Source organism: Penicillium nucicola (assembly GCF_028828085.1).
Source record: "Penicillium nucicola strain IBT 29836 chromosome Unknown utg000006l, whole genome shotgun sequence".
Classification (NCBI taxonomy): Eukaryota; Fungi; Ascomycota; class Eurotiomycetes; order Eurotiales; family Aspergillaceae; genus Penicillium; species Penicillium nucicola.
In genome coordinates this window covers 2,233,385-2,253,288 of record NW_026643130.1, presented here as the reverse complement: position 1 = coordinate 2,253,288, position 19,904 = coordinate 2,233,385, and the positions used below count along the sequence as shown (strand labels likewise).

Below are 19,904 nucleotides of genomic sequence, written 5' to 3'. Positions count from 1 at the left end.
CTTGATCCTCCCCGCGCACCGTACAGACAAGCGAGTCGGATAGGCACCACCGTCCCACATCCGGGCATCTTTGCCAGATCATTCTTCACGCGGCCGTTGGGGCCCTTCTTCAGATCTTTTCGGTCTTGAAATATCTCTGGTAGGTCGTCTTGTTTATTTTTTGGGGTGGTTGTTCCCAGTCCTGTTCGCTCTACTCCACCGCCAAGGGGGAGGGGGGAGAGAAAAACCCAACAGGAAAAACCGAGCGCGTCCGTTGAATTTGCCTCTCAGGACATTTGGAGATACAAACCCGGACATCATTTCAATCTGGAACCTTTATTAACTTGTTTGTTACAAAGTAGCAGGACATAGCCGCGTCATCAAATTTCTGCTCTCCTCGCCCCGATCGCTCCGGAAGTCTCTCTTCCCGCGTTCCCTTTCTCATTTCTTCATCCATTTCTTTCTTTCGTGTTTTCTCTTAGACCGACGCCATGGCCGACCAGGAAGTCGATCTGGACTCAATCATCGACCGCCTCTTGGAGGTGAGGGGTAGCCGCCCTGGAAAGCAGGTTCAGCTGCTTGAATCCGAGATTCGTTATCTCTGCACCAAGGCTCGTGAGATCTTCATCTCTCAGCCCATTCTGCTGGAGCTGGAAGCGCCCATCAAGGTGAGTTTTTTTCTTTCTTTCTGACCGCTGCGTTTTCAAGTGACTGTCTCACGCGTCGACTCTCCCTAGATTTGCGGTGATATCCACGGTCAATACTATGATCTCCTGCGTCTTTTCGAATACGGCGGTTTCCCCCCGAGGCTAACTACCTCTTCCTCGGTGACTATGTCGACCGTGGCAAGCAATCTCTCGAGACTATCTGCCTTTTGCTCGCTTACAAGATCAAGTACCCCGAAAACTTCTTCATTCTGCGTGGCAACCACGAGTGCGCCTCGATCAACCGTATCTACGGTTTCTACGATGAATGCAAGCGTCGTTACAACATCAAGCTCTGGAAGACTTTCACCGACTGCTTCAACTGTCTCCCCATTGCCGCCATCATTGATGAGAAGATTTTCACCATGCACGGCGGTCTGAGCCCCGACCTCAACTCGATGGAGCAGATCCGTCGTGTCATGCGCCCCACGGATGTAAGTTTTCCCTCATTTCTGATTTCCTTGCGGACGGGTTTGGGTTTCTTTTTCTTTTTTTTTTTTTTTTTTTTTTCTTTCGGCGGGAATCAAACTTGAGGCGCGGAGCTTCTCGCGGCTAAAGGCCAAATCACTAACTTCAACAGATCCCCGACTGCGGCCTCCTTTGCGATCTCCTGTGGTCCGACCCGGATAAAGATATCACTGGCTGGAGCGAGAACGATCGCGGTGTCTCATTCACATTCGGCCCCGATGTGGTTTCACGCTTCTTGCAAAAACACGACATGGATCTGATCTGCCGTGCACACCAAGTTGTTGAGGATGGATATGAATTCTTCTCCAAGCGTCAGCTGGTCACACTATTCAGTGCTCCCAACTACTGCGGTGAATTCGACAATGCAGGTGCAATGATGAGCGTAGACGAGAGTTTGCTCTGCTCCTTCCAGGTATGCTTTTCCCAACCCTCGCTTTTCTGCTTCCCCTCTCTAACCTATCTCCCTCCTGCAGATCCTGAAACCAGCCGAGAAAAAGCAAAAGTACGTTTACGGTGGCATGAGCGCCGGCGGTCCCGTCACTCCTCCGCGAAAGCAAAAGAAGAAATAAAAGAATCAATACGAGCTTCCCCATCTGCAGCAGGTTCGGGCGGAGATAAGCCTTTTACAAATCTCATTCACAGCGCCCTCATGACATCCATCCTACCTACAACCCCCGCCGCGAGTCCCTCCGGATCCACGAAAACGATGAACGACCGAGGAGCTCCTCATCCGCACTAAGGGCAGTCCGATATTCTTCAACTCCGCCAACCCCCGATAATACCAATCTCTGTTTCAACATATCTTTCCGCCACAAACCCCCGGACTTCCCCAGTGCGACATGCGAACAAAAATCAACCAGTCTCCATCATTTCCTGACCCGATCCACCGCGACCTCTGTACTTCCGGAGCGGAGTTTCAAATGCTTATTTCGTCTTTTTCTCACCGGTTCCTATTCGACTTCCCTTTCTCTGTTCTTGTTTCTAACCCATATCTGATGTGGATGGCATGGAGGAAAGAAGGGGGAGTTTGATTCGAATTATCTTTCTCCTTTTTCTTTCTTATTTTCTCTCTCGACTTCCTTATTTGTGTCAGTGTGTCTCTTTACCGCATGTGTGCTTTGGTCTTTTGATTTCCTCTTTACATCGAATTCTATTCGTCTATCTCATCATTTCTTCTTGCCCAGTACTGAAGTTCTGAAGTCTTGAAGTGAGGCCGATGAGTCTGTCTCTACCGTAGTCTTGTGCTGATTGTCAGTTCCGGGTTGATTCTACGCATAGCGAGGACTCTAAATAAGATCGACCGACAATGTTGAACTATTTCTGTGTCTCAGTGGATGTCCCCGAAAGTGTGATTCTGATGTTAGAATAGTCAGTCTTTGTTATCTCTAATCAAAATGATTATTTTGCATAATATATCCGTCTAAGTTAGTACCCATGTATACCTTTGAACGTCCAGAACAGATCCATCCTCGACGTGTAAATAACCAATGAATCAATACCTAGAATCCCATCATACTCGCGCAGGACAGAAGTTCCCCAGACAAAAGCGACACTGATTAATTACACTACACAGACCCAGCCAATAATAAAGAATAAAGTCTTTGAACTATAAGAACCAAAAACCGGCTAGCTAGCAGACCAAGCGCGAAAAGCAATTAAAAAGAAAAGGAGCATACATATCAAGACGTAGCATCAGCCGAGAAAGGGAGATGTTTATGTGATGTAGGTAAAACCGGTCCAATGGCAAGATTGTACAGCAACGCAAGGCAAGCGAAGCAAGCTTGGCATTAGACCGCGGGTAGTTTTCAGATGTGGGAATTTGAATTCAAATTGGGGGAGGTTGTGGTGGGGGAAAGAACCGAGGGGGAGATTGAGTTGTTCAAAGACGGGGTTGTATGTTATTTGAACGGGGAAGACAGGGTATGGTGTGGTGAATAGGTTGTGTTGAGAGCGCAAGGAGGAGTTGGGTTGGCTCGATTAAACGTATTGGGACAACCATCTGATACCCTCGCCGTATCCTGCAAAAAGAAAAAAAAAGGAATAGGTCAGCCATGATCACGAAATTGGCATTTCAGAGTACGAGAGGAGCTGTGGCACAGTGGAAATATCCGCGCGCTGCCATGGCTACATGCGGAATTCACCTCCGCGCCACAACACAGACTCGAATCGGAAATTGGCGTTGACAACTCACCTTGTCTCATGACAACACTGCACATGAACACCTCGATAGGACGGATACCCTCGAGAGGAACCTTGCCCTTACCAGTGGTCTGGTACAGACCAAGCTGGTGACGGAGCTCATCCTCGCTGACGGCGTCAGGGTGGTCGATCTTGTTTCCGAGGACGAGGAAGGGGACCTTGGAGAGCTCCTCCATGGCGAGGAGGGCGTCGAGCTCGACCTTGGATTCAGGGAAACGCTCGTAGTCCTTGGCGTCGACGAGGAAGACGATGCCGCTGACTTCGGGGAAGTAGTCCTTCCAGAGACGGCGAGCTAGATTGAAGTTAGCTATTAGATTGCTGTGCTCATTGCTTTGTTTGCGCATATCATGCGGTATCCATTTGATATGTTCTTGAGAGAGGGCTCACTCACCCTGCTGGTGACCACCGAGATCGAAGGTGGTGAAGCGGTTGTTACCGATGGCAAGCTCCTCGGAAGTAGGATGAGCAGTAGGCTGGAGGACAGCGACACGGTCGTTCTGTAATGCCATTCAGTTAGCAATCAGGTTCATATTCCCCACATATCGGGTCTCCATTCTCCAATCTTGAATCCTCATCCTTCCATCCAAGCATTAGACCCAAACACAAGATCTAAACAACCATGTAGCATGACCAAGCCGAATCACCCCCCATGAATATACAACCCCAGAAAAGCAAACAAACTAACCTTCAACATGTGCAGCAAAGTGGTCTTGCCAGCATTATCAAGACCAAGGAAAAGAAGCTTAGCATGCTTGTTCAGAAGACCAAGCGAAGCAAGAACATCGTAAACTGCGAAAGAAACCCCAAAAGTCAGCGGACCCTTATCACGAAATCCACCAACACAGCACACAATCAAACGTCACAAGCATCAATCACAAAGGCGAGCCGCGGCACAAGCGGCGCAACAGCCATCTCCCGAGACCCGAAGCCGAGAGACATCACACCCTCGCCAGCTCAAACAGATAGCCCAGAAGGGATTTTAGATCCATATCCCAAGTAAATCCATTTATCTCGCGGAGGGTATGAGATCGCAGGCTGGGTATGGTCCATGAAGATGGTGTTGCGGCATGCGGTGGTGTATGGTATGGTGTGGTGTGGTGGTGCGGTGGTGGTATCGGAAGAACTTACACCAGTTGACGATCCACATATTGAGAAGCCGGAGTCAGAGGTGTATCAAGTGGAAACAGGCGACAGGGCGGGGAGTCACAGAGCAGTTAATGGGAAGTGGTGGATGGATTGTGGATGGGGGTTGGCCAAGAAGACAGGTTTGATGTTGTTTTCAGGGTTGCGGCCTCAGGCAGGAAGCGGAATCGCCGCGAAGGTCGCAGAGGAACTTGATGCCCAAAAGGTCGGTCTTATCTTGGGTCTGCAGTGGGATTTGTTGGGGATTGGCTTGCGGATTAGTGCGAGGTTTTATTATTGTGGCTTGTGTTGTTGCTAGTGCTGTATTTGTGACAATCTACTTATCATCATCACTACGGATTCGTCTACGATGACTCTCAAGTATATCTCGAATATTTTATATTCACTCTCATCAACTGATGGATCTCTTCATTCACAATGCAGCAAATTCAAGGGGGTATATGCACCATAGCCATGCAAAAGACCAAAGAAAACGACCTCACAGGAGCAAGTCCACGGACAAGCAAAACAAAGAGAGGAAAGAAAGAAAGATTTAGATATACTTCCGACAGAAAATGCAAAGAAAGAGCCACCTCCGTGTAGGAATTAATAGTAACAGGGATATAATGAGAAAAAGGAAAAGCCCCTTGTGTAGATAACACAAAGCAGGAAGGGTAATATGTGAAGCGAAAGGCACTCGGATCGCTAACCGAGCAGGGTGAGCAAAAAGACCCCAAGCCAAAAAAAAAGAAGAAAAGGTAGAAAGAAGGTAAATGTAGATATGTGCAGTTCGTAACGGAAGGGTGGAACTTCTTTGCAAGTTCAAGGAATGGAAAACCTAAACGGATAGGACGAGCTGAGCGTCTTGACCGACGCCGTAAGCTCTGCACCTCTCAGCAACTTCGAGGCCAAGCTCCTTCATCCGTTCGGCTCCTTTGCCGGGGACCGGCCGTTTGCCCAACTGCTCTTTGGCAGCTTTGCGGCAGTGTTGGCGCCAGAACTTTTCTTTGCGTTTCTGGCGCTTTTTCTCAAGACCCTCGACAATGTCAACAGGGCCTCGAGTGTGTAATTCACGAGTGCGAGAATGTTCGCGCTCGGGGGATTCAGACAAGGGTGGGATTCCCTGCCAGCGGTGGTCCTTGTCCATGTCGGCGAAGAAAGGATTAGGTGTGCGGGGAAGAGACTTGGTGCGGACCATAGGACGACGCTGGACCAAGTGACTGATATTGAGGCCTTCGGCAGACTCGACCACAGGCATGTCCTCTGCAAATTCCCATTTCGCGGGGGTAGGAGACTTGGCACGCACACGGGGAGGTGGAGACTTGGCACGCACGCGGGGAGGCGGGGACTTGAGACGCTTAGGAGAAGTACGGCCAGCACGACGAGGTGGTGGGGACATCAGACGCTTAGGGGAGCGGAGGGGGGATGGGTGACGGGCATCTCCCTCTGGACGTCCTCGAGGTTCCTCACGATGAGTCACAACAGCGATGTCGGACTCATTATCGTCAGATTGGTCAATGTCCTCTTCGTCCTCGTCCTCGGGGTCGCTTGTAGGGAAACTGGGGTCGATATCTTGAGGAATCGGAATCTGCTTCGAGAGACGGCGTTGTTCCAAACAGGACTTGTAGGCGGCTTCAAGGGGACGGTCCTCATCGAGGGTTCCACAGACGAAGTCGGTACTATCAGGAAGGTTGGGGGTTCTCGGGCGAATCTTGATGCTCTGCGTTTTGGAAGCGCGACGAGCGTTGAGTCTTTGAACAGGAGCGGGAAGCCAGCTAGAGTGATCATCCGTCATGGAGTCAAAGGATATGTTCGAGGTGCGGCGTTCCAAAGGGGCGGGGCGGGTTTCTTTGAGTTGGATAGTAGGTTGGACGATGGGTTCCGGAATGGCAAGCGATGGAGCCCAGAACTCGTAGTCCGAGCCATCATCGTCACTCTCATCCGACTCTGCAAATCCAGCCTCATTGTCTGACTCGTTGCCGTCGTCAGAAGAAAAGTCGTGCACCGTTGAGTCATCATCAGCGATGTCTTCCGCATCCTCTTCCTCTTCGAGTGCCTCTTCCTCTGCCTGTTCACCAAGTCGTCGAATCGCAAATTCCTTCTTCATACAGTCGTTCAAAGTGATCTTTTCTGTGTAAGTGGGATCCTTGATCACCCATTCATCGTCTTCATCCAAAGAGCTAGCGAACTCGTGGAAGCGAGTGGCTTCTGATTCTTCAAACTTTCCGAGTCCGCTTGTGGGGACACCTGTGCGAATGGTAGATCCAGAGGCGGATTCTTCCGTAGGAACGTGAACTTGCGTGGGAGTCTTCTCAACGGAGGGCTTGCGAGTCGCTGGCGCAGGGGAACCACGGCAGCGTGACCGGAACATTCCTTTGCGCGCTGGAGAGCGGGTTCTCGGGCTGACCGCAGTCTCACGTCCAGGACACACAAATGTCAGGGTCGTCCGGCGCTTGATCTCCTGAATCGGGGCCTCCTCTTCGGGTGCCTCTTTTGGGGGCGGAAGTGTTTGTGAGTCAGAGGGTGATACTGGTGTTTTCGGTTGGCCATCTGTTTTACGTCCACATGCGAAGCTAATGCAACGTTTGCGGCCCAGGTTGGCTTCCACAGTCGTTTCACTTGGATCCACGACCTTGACCTTCGGGGTCAAATCTTTCTTTCCCATCATTGCTGCCTTTCCCATCATTTGAGGAGGCAGAGGCGGGCTGGGTGTGTTGGACAAAGAAGGGCTTGTAAGGCCGCCGTCGCTTGTGAGTTCGGCTGTCGAGATACCGCTAATGTTGCTGTGAGGGTAGGAACGGTACATGTATGAATCGTGCATGGAGGTGTGAGGATCGATGGGTGACATTTCGGGGCTGCTCTTCAATGCGCGTGTGAGCAGAGATTCCTTACGGTCCACAGTAGGACGCGCAAGGACGATTTGGTCGGAGTTCATGTGGGTGGCGTGGATAATATGATCCGGGGGTTCATCGACGTCCTCCGCAATTTCGGCCTCCTCATGGGCCGGAGTGGTGGAGTTTGATGAAATGAGCATCTTCAACAGATTGTGAAAAGAAAACGGTCTTTCGCCGCGAGTCTGTGCCATAGTTCAGGAGAGTAATCAAAGGGAAAATGATCCGTATTGAGACCGAAGAGTAGGGCGAAACAGTTGGCGTAGGCTCGGAGTCGAAGGTGACGGTAAATCGTTGCTTGATCGATGAAGTATAAGTCTTTCAACCAACGAAGCTCTGATGTCGATCACAGGTGTATGAATCGACCCAGAGGGCAGTGCAAGAAGTCCCGGACGAGGACGCTTGTCATGATATAAAACGCATGGCTCGAGTAGGGGGGTAATCGTGTCGAATGTGGGATATTCGCCAAGATCGATAATTGTCCGTGTTCAGGAATGGGCCCCAATGTTGAGGCTAGAACTGCCAAGGCGCGAGTGAAAAAGCAAGAATGTGAAGAGATGAAAATGAGGAGTGGAGAGAAAGAAATAGAGGAGAAAGAAGGGGTAAAAAAGATGGGGAGGGGAGAGGTTCAAAATAAAGAAGCATAAGAGTAGAAAGTGCATGGGAGGGGAGGAAGTGGGAGTGACGATACGGCAGTCCGGCACTGTCGTTTTCGGACTAGCGTGGTGATTTTTCTAATTTCCGATTCGGTCTTTTACCGTATTGGTATTGGTATTATTAATTTTCTGTAAGATTCGAGAAAGATTTTCATTGCCACTGCGCCAAGTACATGAAAATCGTACAGTATATTCGAATACTTAATAATAGTACAGCAAGTACAGCAAAGCAGAGAATTCACCCCCTCCTCAATGCCAATGCCCTTTCTCCTAGTAATATTAATAGTGTATTCATGAAACAGACAAAGCCAAGGTTTCATTTCGAGGGTCAATCCGTGTGTGGAGTTGGTCTATGAGGGATTTTGTGCTTAGGCTAAACCGGTTCAGGGCCTACTTTCACCCTCACATTAAACCAATACTTCTACGGAGTACTGACAGTTATATCCACCCGCGAACCATCGGTGAACGGAGAAAATTCTGAACACACAGCGAATAATAGCCGACCTATAGCAAAACATCGAAATACGAAGCCCAAAGCTACCGTTATAATGCCTTACCAGTGTTACTCTGCTTACCAAGTATCGCAGGCAAAATTTTGATCGCCACGAGGTAAGTATTGTCATTGTCCCGTCATCGTGGCCATACCCAGTAGTCAGCGACGGTATTCCCCTGTACGATTTGCCGATTGGAGTGCCTGAACACAGCGGAGCCCTCAACTTGCCCTAACAGAAATCTTGCTAAAATGTCTTGAAACTATAAACGCGCTGTGCGCGCTACGTTCGCTGATTATCACATTATTAGCTTGGCGAATTTCGATCCCCCGAGTCATACCTGAAGGCTTGGTATTCCTGACAACGTCTTACTGTCGTCGTGACGTAGAGTTACATGGACCAAACAGTCATGACCTGAATCTGTCTTCTATGACTGAACTCTATCGGAGCTTCTCGGGTGGAGTATACATGGTGTTTTTGTATGTAGTATCCACATCATGATCCGCAAGAAGCCTCTTGGCTACTTTTTTTCTCTCTTGGTATACATGTACAGATGTATAAACATAGAAACCGAATTGCAGTTCATCGGCTTCCTATGCCAAGGCTAAAGGCAGTCGAGTTCTATGGTAGGACTGCCAAGCTCTTCCTTTGCTGAGCCTTCCTCCTACAGATGATTGTTTCGTCATTCCTAGAGGCGAAGCGGTGATCACCGATTGTTGGGCATACATATACAATGGCTCTACACCGATCAACCCTGTACAATGAGTTGTTTAACAGGCAACATTACTTATCTCTTGATCATCATCTCCACAATAAATCCAAGAATACAAATAGAAACCGCACAAACCCCAAAACCATCCGATGTTTGACCCGATGACTCGACACTGCATCGGGGCATACACAGGGGCCCACGTTAAAAAGCACGAGAAGCGGTCAGCCGCGATCGGGATCAGCCCTAGAATCAGCGAACCAGCGAACAGCTGACTGGACTGGATGTATGATTGTATAGTAATCCGGACAATAACCAACAAGAAACAAAAACAAAATACCAAGAGAGCCAAGCGTCTCCTTGTCTCGCAAAACCGGCCCGGAAATAACCAGCCCAACAGCCTATCACTTCCCAAATCATTGCAACCCAAAAAACCAAAAAAAAAATCCGGTAGGGCCCTACATGAATGATGTACACAGTTAATGCAGCAGCCAGTTGAGATCTCGACAAGCTTCGCGAATCCAAGGAGATCCCTCCCCCACACTGCATCTGCGCGAGCAGGCATGTCCCCTGTAAAAAAAGCCCAAGCTCAGTGGTGCGGATATATGCAAAATGCAAATGCAGTACTCGAGCCCATCGCCCGGACAGGACAGGACAGGACAGCTTGATAGAACAGTGGGAGCTTTGACATCAAAGAAGTTATCGAGAAGAAGCTTGTTAGCAATGTAACTGGGTTGCAGCTGTGATCGTCCTGGTCATTTGTGAGGATGAGCACATTGATGCGATGGCATTGACGTTGGCTACGTATGCTCCGGAGTACTGTATCGTGGCCTAATTATGGATTCGCATTGGAGTTCCTGTTTGAGAGAGATGTTCCGTATCGGATCAGCAAATCGGTTTACGTACTGTATCTGCTCTTAGTTACAGCGTTGGCCCCCAACAGAACTACAGTATACTAAACCTGGAACAGGGGCGGGAAGAGTCCAAGCAAAGCGCCCATGTACCGGTATAAAGGATTTTGCCTCTTTGCTTCCTACAGGAGGTTCGCCGGGCGCAAAAATCACCATCGAATCGCTTATAAGTACAGAGTACGGACAAGTGAGAATAATGTAGTCCGTACAGCTGTACTAATGCAGTACGGGACAGCAAAAGTTCCCGCGACATCGGGGAAAGAATGGCTTGGCCTCCCCTCACCAAAACCCGGGCTTGAATTTCCTTGCGCTTTCCCCCTCAGTTCTGATTGGGATGGGAATCTACTGTATCCTGTCAATGATGACCATGCATTGAATTGAGTGTCTTGGCCAAGCACGGTACTGCCACTCTCCGCCGATCCTGTGGATGGACAGTAGGGCAGATGACCATCTCTGGCTCTATGGAGGTACTGAGAAGAGTGTACGAATAGTTGCACTGTTCTCGTGGCACAGATAAAACATCAATTGGGGCAGATACTCAAAAATTGATTGACAATCCGACCCGCCGTTCTCCATTCTCCTGCTTCATCGCCCCAACAGCATACGATGTGCTCCATAACTGACCACGTAGATGTATACAAATGGAGCCAAGGATTGTCCCGCAATAAGGTGTGAACTGTGCAGGTGGAGACCGGACTCCGGACAGATGGCACGCGCGGGATCTCTAAGACATGCCTGAATGGACTTGTACACAAAGGATTGACCGGGAGCACCACCTGGGGAAGTGGAGGAAAGTACGAGGGGGGAGATTGGATGGAGCTGCATGCAGAGCAAGCGGTAACTTGGTGGTTAAAAGGCTGAATTGGAGGATTAACAGTACTCGACAGTAGCGCGTAGTAACGTATGAGGCATTTTTGAGGTCCGGCTGCTGCAATGCGCCAGATATAGTCAAGTTCAGACGGGATGTTCGTTACTGTCACTTCTTTCCTTTTTTTTTTCCATTCTCTCATGTTCTCTTTCAATTGCTTTCTCACTCCCCGTATTGGTCAGTGCTGGCTTGAATTCTTACCCCAGGTCTGGTCTTCAAAGACGACTGCATTGGCAAAGAATGCCAAGTTCTCCGTCTTGGGACCGGAGACGATACACAAATACAGACACAGCTTGAACACTGTGATACCGTACCTCGCCAAGCCAATGTGCATTCACGCATCGGAACAGGCAAATCAATAATCGACCCGGCAGTGCAGGGAGACTGATCAACGAGGAGAGGAATGCTTGGCAACAGCGCGAGTTCACACACTCGCCAAGGTTCTCGGCGGTCTTCAGAATGCGCCCAGTACGACTTGAACTTGGAACACGGTCTCAACACGGTGTCTGGGCCATTCTGGAAAAGTCTCCCAATGGTATTTCTGGGGTCAGAGTATGGGGACGAAGCAAGGTAGACAATCTAGACCCCACAAAAGGGGAGTTCGAGGCCGATACAGAGCTGCGAAATGCGAATGCAAATAGCTTCAGCTCACCCCCTTTCTTTTCCTCTTGGCATTGACCATATACCCTTTTTCACAGATAACCAAACAAGACATGATAGGGGGCACTTCTCGCCAAGCATCTGTCCTACATATTGAGTCTCAAATCAATCTTCAGACTCGGCAGTGCTGAGCATGGAGGCGGCGCCAAGGGCGATCATAGGCGATCATGCAGGAAGGCCTTGGCGAGTATTCAAACAAGTCGACTCTGTGTCTGCCAAGTGGTTGCACGGAGTGACCAGGTAGGGGGTTCGGGATCGACGTATAGTTCTTGGCCCTTGGACTCGGTCCGGTCCGATGAGATGTGTATACCCCTGTTTCCTAGGGACTGCACAGCCTGGATATATCTGGATGCCTTGGGAACAGTTCCTATCGGATGGTCCGATCAAGATCCCTGCAGCTATCAGCCATGTTACTGGGTTTCCACGATCGCTAGGGACAAATATAGCAACATCAATGAGCTTGCCACACGCCATCCGACTCTTTCACCTTTTTCATACTGTAGATCTACGTTACAGTATAGCATTAGCTTCAGTACTCAAGGCAGATTCATTGAATTGCAGTCTGTGCAAGATTTCACGCTTACATTACATTACTTACTTTTGAGTGAACCCGACTTCCAGGTCTTCCGGCAGTTGATCGACAACCCCTCTTCTCGCTCAGATAACACTCTGGTCATCGGATGTCCATCAACTTGCCAATGAAGAGGCCGTGTAGCAACACGGCCTGCCATGGCACACAGAGAGGAACGGAGATACAGTCGCCGCTATATTCCAGGTGAACGTGCCAAAACAAGCGACTGATAAGTGAAACTCTGTCGGTCGCAAAAGTGTGCCATCAGCCGCAGAGCACACACACACACAGTCTCTCATCACACACCATCTCTAATTGTGACAGTGTCAGCTCAACTAAACATTACGGGTACTTTACAAGTCAGCCTTCATACACGGTCGCAAGGCCCCAAATACGAACAAAACCGTTGATCGCCTCGTAAACGCCGTGAGATCATTGCCATGCACGGAATCGATAGGCAGCGGCAGTACCGCAGGGAGGGCTGAAACACGTTTCGTATCCATAAGAGGCAACATGTACAAGACCAAGGAGTCCAGTGAAAACCAAGATGCGAGCGGCAAAGAGACGGTGTCCGGTGTCTATCGCAATCATCCCAACCACCCAACCACGTTAGAAACGAAGATCATCAACGGAAACGGCAGCTACTGTCGATTGGACGAAATCCCGCCTACGTAATCGCACCATCGACCAATCCCCTGCTTCCGTGGTTATGACGCCAGTGCTTTGCCCGTATGCTATGGCCTATGGAAGGGGAGATGGCGGTGTCGGTATATTGTACAGTACTGTAGGGCTTAACTGGGAGGCTGGTTTTGCCTGGTTGGATATATTCAGTACTGTGCAGTAGCGTGGCTTGATGGGGGAATGTTTATTCCAGCCACTGGCTCCGGAGTAGTATAGTCCATAGTCCACTTGGATGTATGTTTGATTTGATGCTGTTCCTGCCGGTGATGTCACAGCTGTCAAAACTCACGGATCGAACACGCGTGGGTTCACGTTACTCGTTGCCATGGTCGCCCTGTACTGTACTGTATAATGTTATTGCATGTCTTGGAAACTACGGTCCCTCCCGAGATGAAATTCTACGTCAGATCAAGGGTTTGATCTATAATTTCTAGTAACGGGTACGTCAGTGTTTGCCCTGCAGGAGATATGGTGCTTATCAATGGATAAATGCGGCGGCCGTGCCATGGAGATGTAAACCTCTATTGGAAGTAGCGTGGTGGATTTCAATCATTCCAAGGCGATCGCTGTAGGTATGATGCTATATCTGCAGTTGGAATGGGGACACATGAGTCATTTCGGAGTTGAAGTCATTAGGCAGATTGACGGGGATGATTTTCAGAATGAGGTTTAGTCATTGGCACGAGTTTCTCGTTCTGCTTTGATGTTCTGACGACTTGACTTGGACACGAGGTGTTGTTGTCGGTGTCTTTCTTCCCGAAAAGGCAACCGGGACCCTGAATTTACCTCAGATATTGATACTGATATTGGTATGTTCTGTTATTGCAAAGAATACTAAGCTATTGAGATGGTTTATACTTTACACTGCTTTGATATCGCGTGGGATTTTGGAATATTCACACAAGCCATGTGCCTGTATTCGGGGGATTGTCCCTGGCTATGCGGGATGATATCATTCCTGTCCATCAGCAAAGAAATGTTCTGTTCAAGAGATGATGCGGAGATGAATGATTCAATTTTATTATACTGCGTTGACTATGAACTCCTGACCAGATCATTCTGGCGCTATCAGAACTGACAACTGTATGCTTTAAGCGAAGCTGTTTCATTATGCAGAGGCTCTCTGGGAAGGGGACTATGCGTCGTTGAAGTATTTCATGTTGCAGGAGGTTAAGTAGTATCCAGCTCTCGGTTTTAATGAGAGATACGGTGCCTCCATGTGTCTACGCCAACCCAGCGTGCATCCATGGGGATGGAGCACAAGGAGAAGGGTTGCTATTAAGCATTGAATGTGAGTACTTCCAAGCTTCAAGGTTGAAGGCACAGAGTACCCTTGAAAAGTCTAGGACAACAGAACAACTTCAAGCAGAGGGGGTATCGCTTATATTCAGGGTAACGTCACAACTCCACCAAAGTGAAGCTCAAGCTACCACTGAGGAGGAAGATAAATACAAATGTGGAGGGCAATCCACAAACAAAATTATGTGCAAAAGATCAACGCAGGCAACCCATTTCCCTTATTTCCACTTTCCAGCATCTTCAACGCCCTTAGCAACCCGCTTGGCACCATCCTCCAGCCCAGTAGTGGCACTACCAAGCATGTTTCCAACAGGCTCACCAGTGCTTCCCGTCGCGCTGGTGATGGTATCGCCAATACCGCGGCCTGCAGTGCCAGTCACTCCACCCAACGTGCGGGTAACACCACCAACTGTGTTTCCAAGTGTGGAGGTAACGAATTTGGCTGCGCCTGTGACGCCTTTGTCTTGAGAGGATGTATCGATCGGCATTGTGGAGTTCTTATTTGGATTAAGACGGGAGGGTTTGATTTGTTGGAGGGATAGATTGTAGATTTCGATTTGGATAGAAGATGGATTGAGATGGAGTAGATGGTTGTGAGTGTAGAAATGAAGAGTTAATGGGTTGGACGATGAAGTTGTTATATTGGGGCGCCCTATGATGTCATTGTTTGGGGGCTTGTCCACCCTGGTTACGTGGGATGATTGTGGCGGAACTAGATACAAACGCAAATTGATTGATTCTATTATCGGACATCACAGGCGTCATATGTCATTCTGGGAGACGGACAAGAATTTAAGGAATGATTTAGTCTATACGGCTTGCGGCGCGGCTGTTCAAATCTGCATTGCGGTGGTCCAGTGTATTTATATATATGCAAGGTCTTGGTGGATATCAAGTGGATTGATTTACAAGTATTTCAAGAAGAAATGTTCAATATTGCCTTGTAGCTGATATCCAATTGTCTCGCCGTATCATGTTCTCCTTGGGTTCGTCTTTCCTCATCTCTCTCGAATGCTTCGGGCCAACTATATTGATCACAGACCACAGTATTTGTAGCAAATAGCAACGCGTGCGGATTTCTCCTTGAGCCAATCATCTTTGATTAAGATGTAGAACGAAGGGGCTTCTCGAAAGATTAAGCACGCTGATTCCAGATCAGTACTCACATCCATGGTATCGAGTGTCTAGTTGGATGATCATTGTAAGAAACAGGATTAGAGCTTGTAGAGAGGACACAAGGACAAGAGAATCGAGCTTTTCATGAACTTGGTAAGAAAGGGAAGGGGCAAGGGTCAGGAGAATGAGTAAAGGGCTGTCGGAGACTCCGCATAAGAATATTAAGCCAAAGAAAGACGGCTTTCCGAAATAAAGCGAGAAGAGAGAAAGTAAACACTTACCTCCTCATCCACAACATCGATATATAAGGTTCATTTCTTTCTTTTGGCACGAAACTGAAGGATTTCAGGAGAGGAGATCCGAGAAAGCCATAGGTCAATCTCAATAATATATGAAGCTGCGACAGAAGTGAGCCTATAACTTATAGCTCCATGGAGCATGTGATCTAAAAGAAGAAGGGCAAACATTCCTTGATTGCCTAACAATAAGCGATTCCAGAAAGCTCTATAACGAAACCGCTTTCGACATCTATTATATTTACACGAAGCAATGTCTATATAATACAATTAATGGAGCAAGGAGACCCCAGAATCAAAGTAGAGCAGCATACGAAGAATCAGCCACCTGCGACTCCTTCCAGCCAATACACTTCCAGCAACTTAACAAGCCAGCGGGATCATACTTGTTCTTGATGCTGACTAGTTTCTCATAGTTGTCACCCCACCAAGACTCAACCCAATCGACCGTGAAAGGGTTCGCCTCATTGCTGTATGCACCACCGCCAGGCGTGATACTCTCAATAATGGCAGTGGTGTTCTGGATAGATTCGATCTTCTGCTTGCGCGTGACAATAGAACTATTCCACGCCCAGGAAGCGCCAGAGCCCAGCTCCCAGATAGCATCTCGCCAGGCGGGGGCAGCACTAGTCGAGCCTTCGGTGTAGTTGTACAACACCGGTCCGACAACAGGGATGTACGGTGTTTGACCGAGAGACTGAATGGTTTCAAAGAAGCCCATGAGGTTTGAACGACCCTCGGCGGTCTCGAAGACGGAGCGGGGGATTAGACGGCTTCCAGGGAAGCGAGTGACGCCGACAGCGACTGAACTGGACTCGACGTATTTCTCATAGAATGAGTACCAGGAGGTAAATTCCTCGATGGAAGCGGAGCCGCCGTTTGCTTGGGCATAAGCAATCACACTTGCCAAGGAAGCCTTGGCTTGCTGGACAGAGAGCAGAGGAGAGACATTGACCAGGGTGTTACCGGTGATGTGACCACCCCATCCTTCCTGGCCCCATTTGAGAGTGTTGTTGACAACAATATCCATGAATGGAAGCATGTTGGTGGAGTTAGCAGGGAATTTGATATTGGCAGACACGAAGCGGAAAGCAGACTCGACACGGTGGGTGCTTTCGAGGACTACGCCAAAGGTTCCACCACCACCGCCACGGAGAGCCCAGAAGAGGTCGGAGTTTTGGAACTCATTGGCAACGCGGTAGACACCATCTGGAGTGACAACCTTGTACTCAAGCACACGGTCAACACCGAGACCGTACACAGGACTCAAGATGGAATGGCCACCATTTTGGACCCAGCCGCCGGAGACTCCAACGGTGCTTGCGTAGCCACCTAGGATGGTGACATTGTGCATCTGTGCGAACTCATAAACCTCAGCGAAGTTGACGCCGGCACCCACGGTGATAGCGTTGTGCTGTATGCCAGTATTGGAGCCGCCGGGGACGAAGCGCGGGCTGTAGCTCATAGATTGCAGGTTGCGGGTCCAAAGGGATAGCGTATCACGGCCGCTGCTGCGGGTGAGGTAGTCATGGCCACTGTTCTTGATGACAAGTCGCTTGCCAGAGCAGCTGGAAAACTTGAAAGCTTCAATTACATCCCTTGGGCTCTTCACTTCGAGGTAGTGAGAGGGCAGGTTACCCTGACGGCAGTTGGCATCTGCGTAGGCCAGGAGATCTGTGGGATCGCTGCTATCGAGGAGGCACTGATCACTGGGATCAGAGGCCCACATTTCATCCTGGTTGTTCATATAACCACTGGGTGAGTTGGTTCGTAGCCATGGGTCCGAGTAGTTTGCCTGGATGACGGCGCAGGCGGCATCGTCGCGAGCCACTGGTTTGCCATTGTAGATCGAGAAACAAGGCAAGGAGAAAGGCAGGAGAGGCTGGATACGCCCTCCAACTGTCTCATTGAAAGCATCCAATGTGCAGTGCTTTCCAGCAGTAGGGCTTCTGCATTGCTGTGCAAGGGTAGCGCTCGCCAAGGCCAACAGGGCCAACCCAGACAAATTGGAAAACATATTTAACGAAGAAGAATACGAGATCACAAAAAGGCACTCACTCTGAATAAGATGGAAAACCCTACGGGTTCTTCCAACTCGGCCGAACACCAAGTAAGACAAACTAAGATTCACCAAGATGGACCCTAATATGCAGCCACAGGGGGTTAAGCTGGTTTAGGCAAGGGATCGTCCGAATGTCTGATGTGATTGGCTGCTAAGTTTTCATATCAAATTAATCCAGCTCAACTGCGATATTTATCTCTTAGTTTTGGCTCTAGAGTTGGTATGTTTCCACTTTCAAATCAGAGAGGCGAATGAATGAAACAGATTGTCTCCAGCGACCTGAATATTTAAACAGCCCCAAAAGGGGGCCAGACATGTCCACTTGTCATTGGATCAACCCCTTCCGACCGTTCCATTCGCAGATACTGGGCAGTCTGCTCGTTGGACTAATGTAGATTGACCCGGTCTTGGATTTTGTTTTAGTTCATTCCTTTCGCGAAGCAGAATTTGCATTAATCTATACAAACTCACATCGTAACAAACCATGGGCCCCTTAATTTTAGCCGTAGTATGAGGGTTGAATCTGAGAGTTTAGCTTCTTCTTGATCACTTCCATTCCGACGATGGTGAACAAGGTGAACACATACTGGAGAAATGTCCTCACTATTGTGCCAATCACTGGGGCAGTGGTAGCCACGATCATCTATCTGCTACGCCTTTACTGCAAGCGCCTGAAATCTTTGAAGTTTATGCTTGAAGATTATCTAATGGGCATTGGGCTGATTCTTTCTTACTGTGCCACAGCTTTTGTGATTGATAGTGAGCTTTACTCCTCTTCCTCTCAACAACATACTGACTATCAAAGCTGCCTTCCATGGCGTCGGTTTACCGGTCGCATCACTCCCCAAACATGAGCGAATGCGCGTTCAATTTGTATGTCCCACATATCATTCATGACGCTGCGAAGAGCATGGAGAATCTAACATTTTGCGCAGGGATCTTGGATGATTCAAAAGTTCTGGGCTCCATCAATGGCCTTTGTTAAAATCTCCATCGTCGTCTTCGTTAAACGCCTCTTTGGCTCGATTCGTACATACACGATCATTTCCTACTGCTTGATTGGATTCATCAGCCTATGGGCCTTTGCAGCCCTGATGGTTAATACGTTCCAATGCACACCGGTGCAATACTACTATGACAAGGACTTGGATGGACACTGCATGAAAGGACAAGTTCAATTCTTCCAGGCTATGGGATCAACAGCATTGATCGAAGACCTTATCATTCTCTGTCTTCCTCTTCCTGTGTTCTGGAACTTGAAGATCAATAGGAGACAAAAGATCGCATTAACAATGGTCTTTTCTCTCGGTGGACTGTGAGACAATCTTGGAATGCCCCGAACCCCATTCTTTTGAACTGACATTTCGCAGCGTCTGTATATTCAGTCTCATGCGATTGATCGAGTTTCGCAAATTTCAAGTCACAGATCTTGCCTGTGAGTACCCCTTCTACCACCACCAACTGCACTGGCTAATACTAGAACTAAACAGCATCAAGCGCCAAGGAATCCATTTGGACTTGTCTCGAACTCGACGTGGCAATCATTTGCGGCTGCCTCCCGCTCCTTAAACCTTTAGTGCAAGGCCTCCGGGGTACTACCAGAAGTGGGGGATCGAAGTATACCTCGCAGCCCTACGCCGGATCCAGCCACCACCTACAGTCAATACGGGGACATAAAACCGGATTTCAAGAGCTTGGAAGTGACCGTGGTCATGCGGAGTTGACGGTATCAAAGGGGGGTCATGGTATGGCTGGGACAAGTCGGAGGAGTTCTGATACAGAGAGTCATAGGCAGGATGGGGATGGGGCCTCTGATGTGGGAAGTATTGATCCGGTCATGAACCGAGGGGATCTAAAATAAATCTATAGCATAATTGTATAATAAGTTTTCATTCCACAACCCTTTCCTTGATAGATGTTGAGCACCGTTCCTTCCACCCCAACTGGGCGAATCCCAAGCAAATGCCTTATCGCGTGGCTCAAAAAACGCCAAGACCGGTCTTATCTTGCCCTTCAGCATAGCAGAGACTCTGTATCTCATGTCAGTCCAGTTCATCTGCTTTTCTTTTTGTTTTCGAGTGATTCAAGCAAACCATTGAACGGGCTTTGTATATGGGACACTATTATACGCTGTGGGATATCATTGTCAATAGTCGAGATACTAAGCTATGCAGCGGTCTGGGCCCCGGGTATCTAGTGCTTGCCAAACCTGCAAGCAGCG

At 48.8% G+C, this 19,904-nt stretch overlaps 6 protein-coding genes across 6 annotated transcripts; 2 read left to right on the top strand and 4 right to left on the bottom strand.

Moving 5' to 3' along the window:
- Positions 1-470: 470 nt before the first annotated feature.
- Positions 471-1,720, top strand: glcA (type 1 serine/threonine-protein phosphatase catalytic subunit GLC7; the record flags this gene model as incomplete). Its single annotated transcript, XM_057129247.1, has 4 exons — positions 471-647; positions 788-1,117; positions 1,264-1,563; positions 1,625-1,720. The coding sequence occupies 4 exons, from the start codon at positions 471-473 to the stop codon at positions 1,718-1,720; spliced, it is 903 nt and encodes a 300-aa protein (XP_056983803.1).
- A 1,408-nt stretch (positions 1,721-3,128) lies between these two features.
- On the bottom strand, positions 3,129-4,044 carry sar1 (Arf family GTPase SAR1; the record flags this gene model as incomplete). Its single annotated transcript, XM_057129246.1, has 4 exons — positions 3,129-3,169; positions 3,343-3,642; positions 3,742-3,847; positions 4,036-4,044. 4 exons carry the CDS (start codon positions 4,042-4,044, stop codon positions 3,129-3,131), a joined length of 456 nt encoding a protein of 151 aa, XP_056983802.1.
- Positions 4,045-5,310: 1,266 nt separating this feature from the next.
- N7511_006868 (DUF2457 domain-containing protein) lies at positions 5,311-7,506 on the bottom strand (the record flags this gene model as incomplete). The annotated part of the gene is made up of 1 exon (XM_057129245.1): positions 5,311-7,506. One exon carries the CDS (start codon positions 7,504-7,506, stop codon positions 5,311-5,313), a length of 2,196 nt encoding a protein of 731 aa, XP_056983801.1.
- Positions 7,507-14,427: 6,921 nt separating this feature from the next.
- Positions 14,428-14,697, bottom strand: N7511_006867 (uncharacterized protein; the record flags this gene model as incomplete). The annotated part of the gene is made up of 1 exon (XM_057129244.1): positions 14,428-14,697. The coding sequence occupies one exon, from the start codon at positions 14,695-14,697 to the stop codon at positions 14,428-14,430; it is 270 nt and encodes an 89-aa protein (XP_056983800.1).
- Positions 14,698-15,916: 1,219 nt separating this feature from the next.
- N7511_006866 (putative isoamyl alcohol oxidase) lies at positions 15,917-17,638 on the bottom strand (the record flags this gene model as incomplete). The annotated part of the gene is made up of 1 exon (XM_057129243.1): positions 15,917-17,638. The coding sequence occupies one exon, from the start codon at positions 17,636-17,638 to the stop codon at positions 15,917-15,919; it is 1,722 nt and encodes a 573-aa protein (XP_056983799.1).
- A 608-nt stretch (positions 17,639-18,246) lies between these two features.
- On the top strand, positions 18,247-19,544 carry N7511_006865 (uncharacterized protein; the record flags this gene model as incomplete). Its single annotated transcript, XM_057129242.1, has 5 exons — positions 18,247-18,442; positions 18,489-18,556; positions 18,619-18,998; positions 19,054-19,118; positions 19,174-19,544. 5 exons carry the CDS (start codon positions 18,247-18,249, stop codon positions 19,542-19,544), a joined length of 1,080 nt encoding a protein of 359 aa, XP_056983798.1.
- Positions 19,545-19,904: the final 360 nt, after the last annotated feature.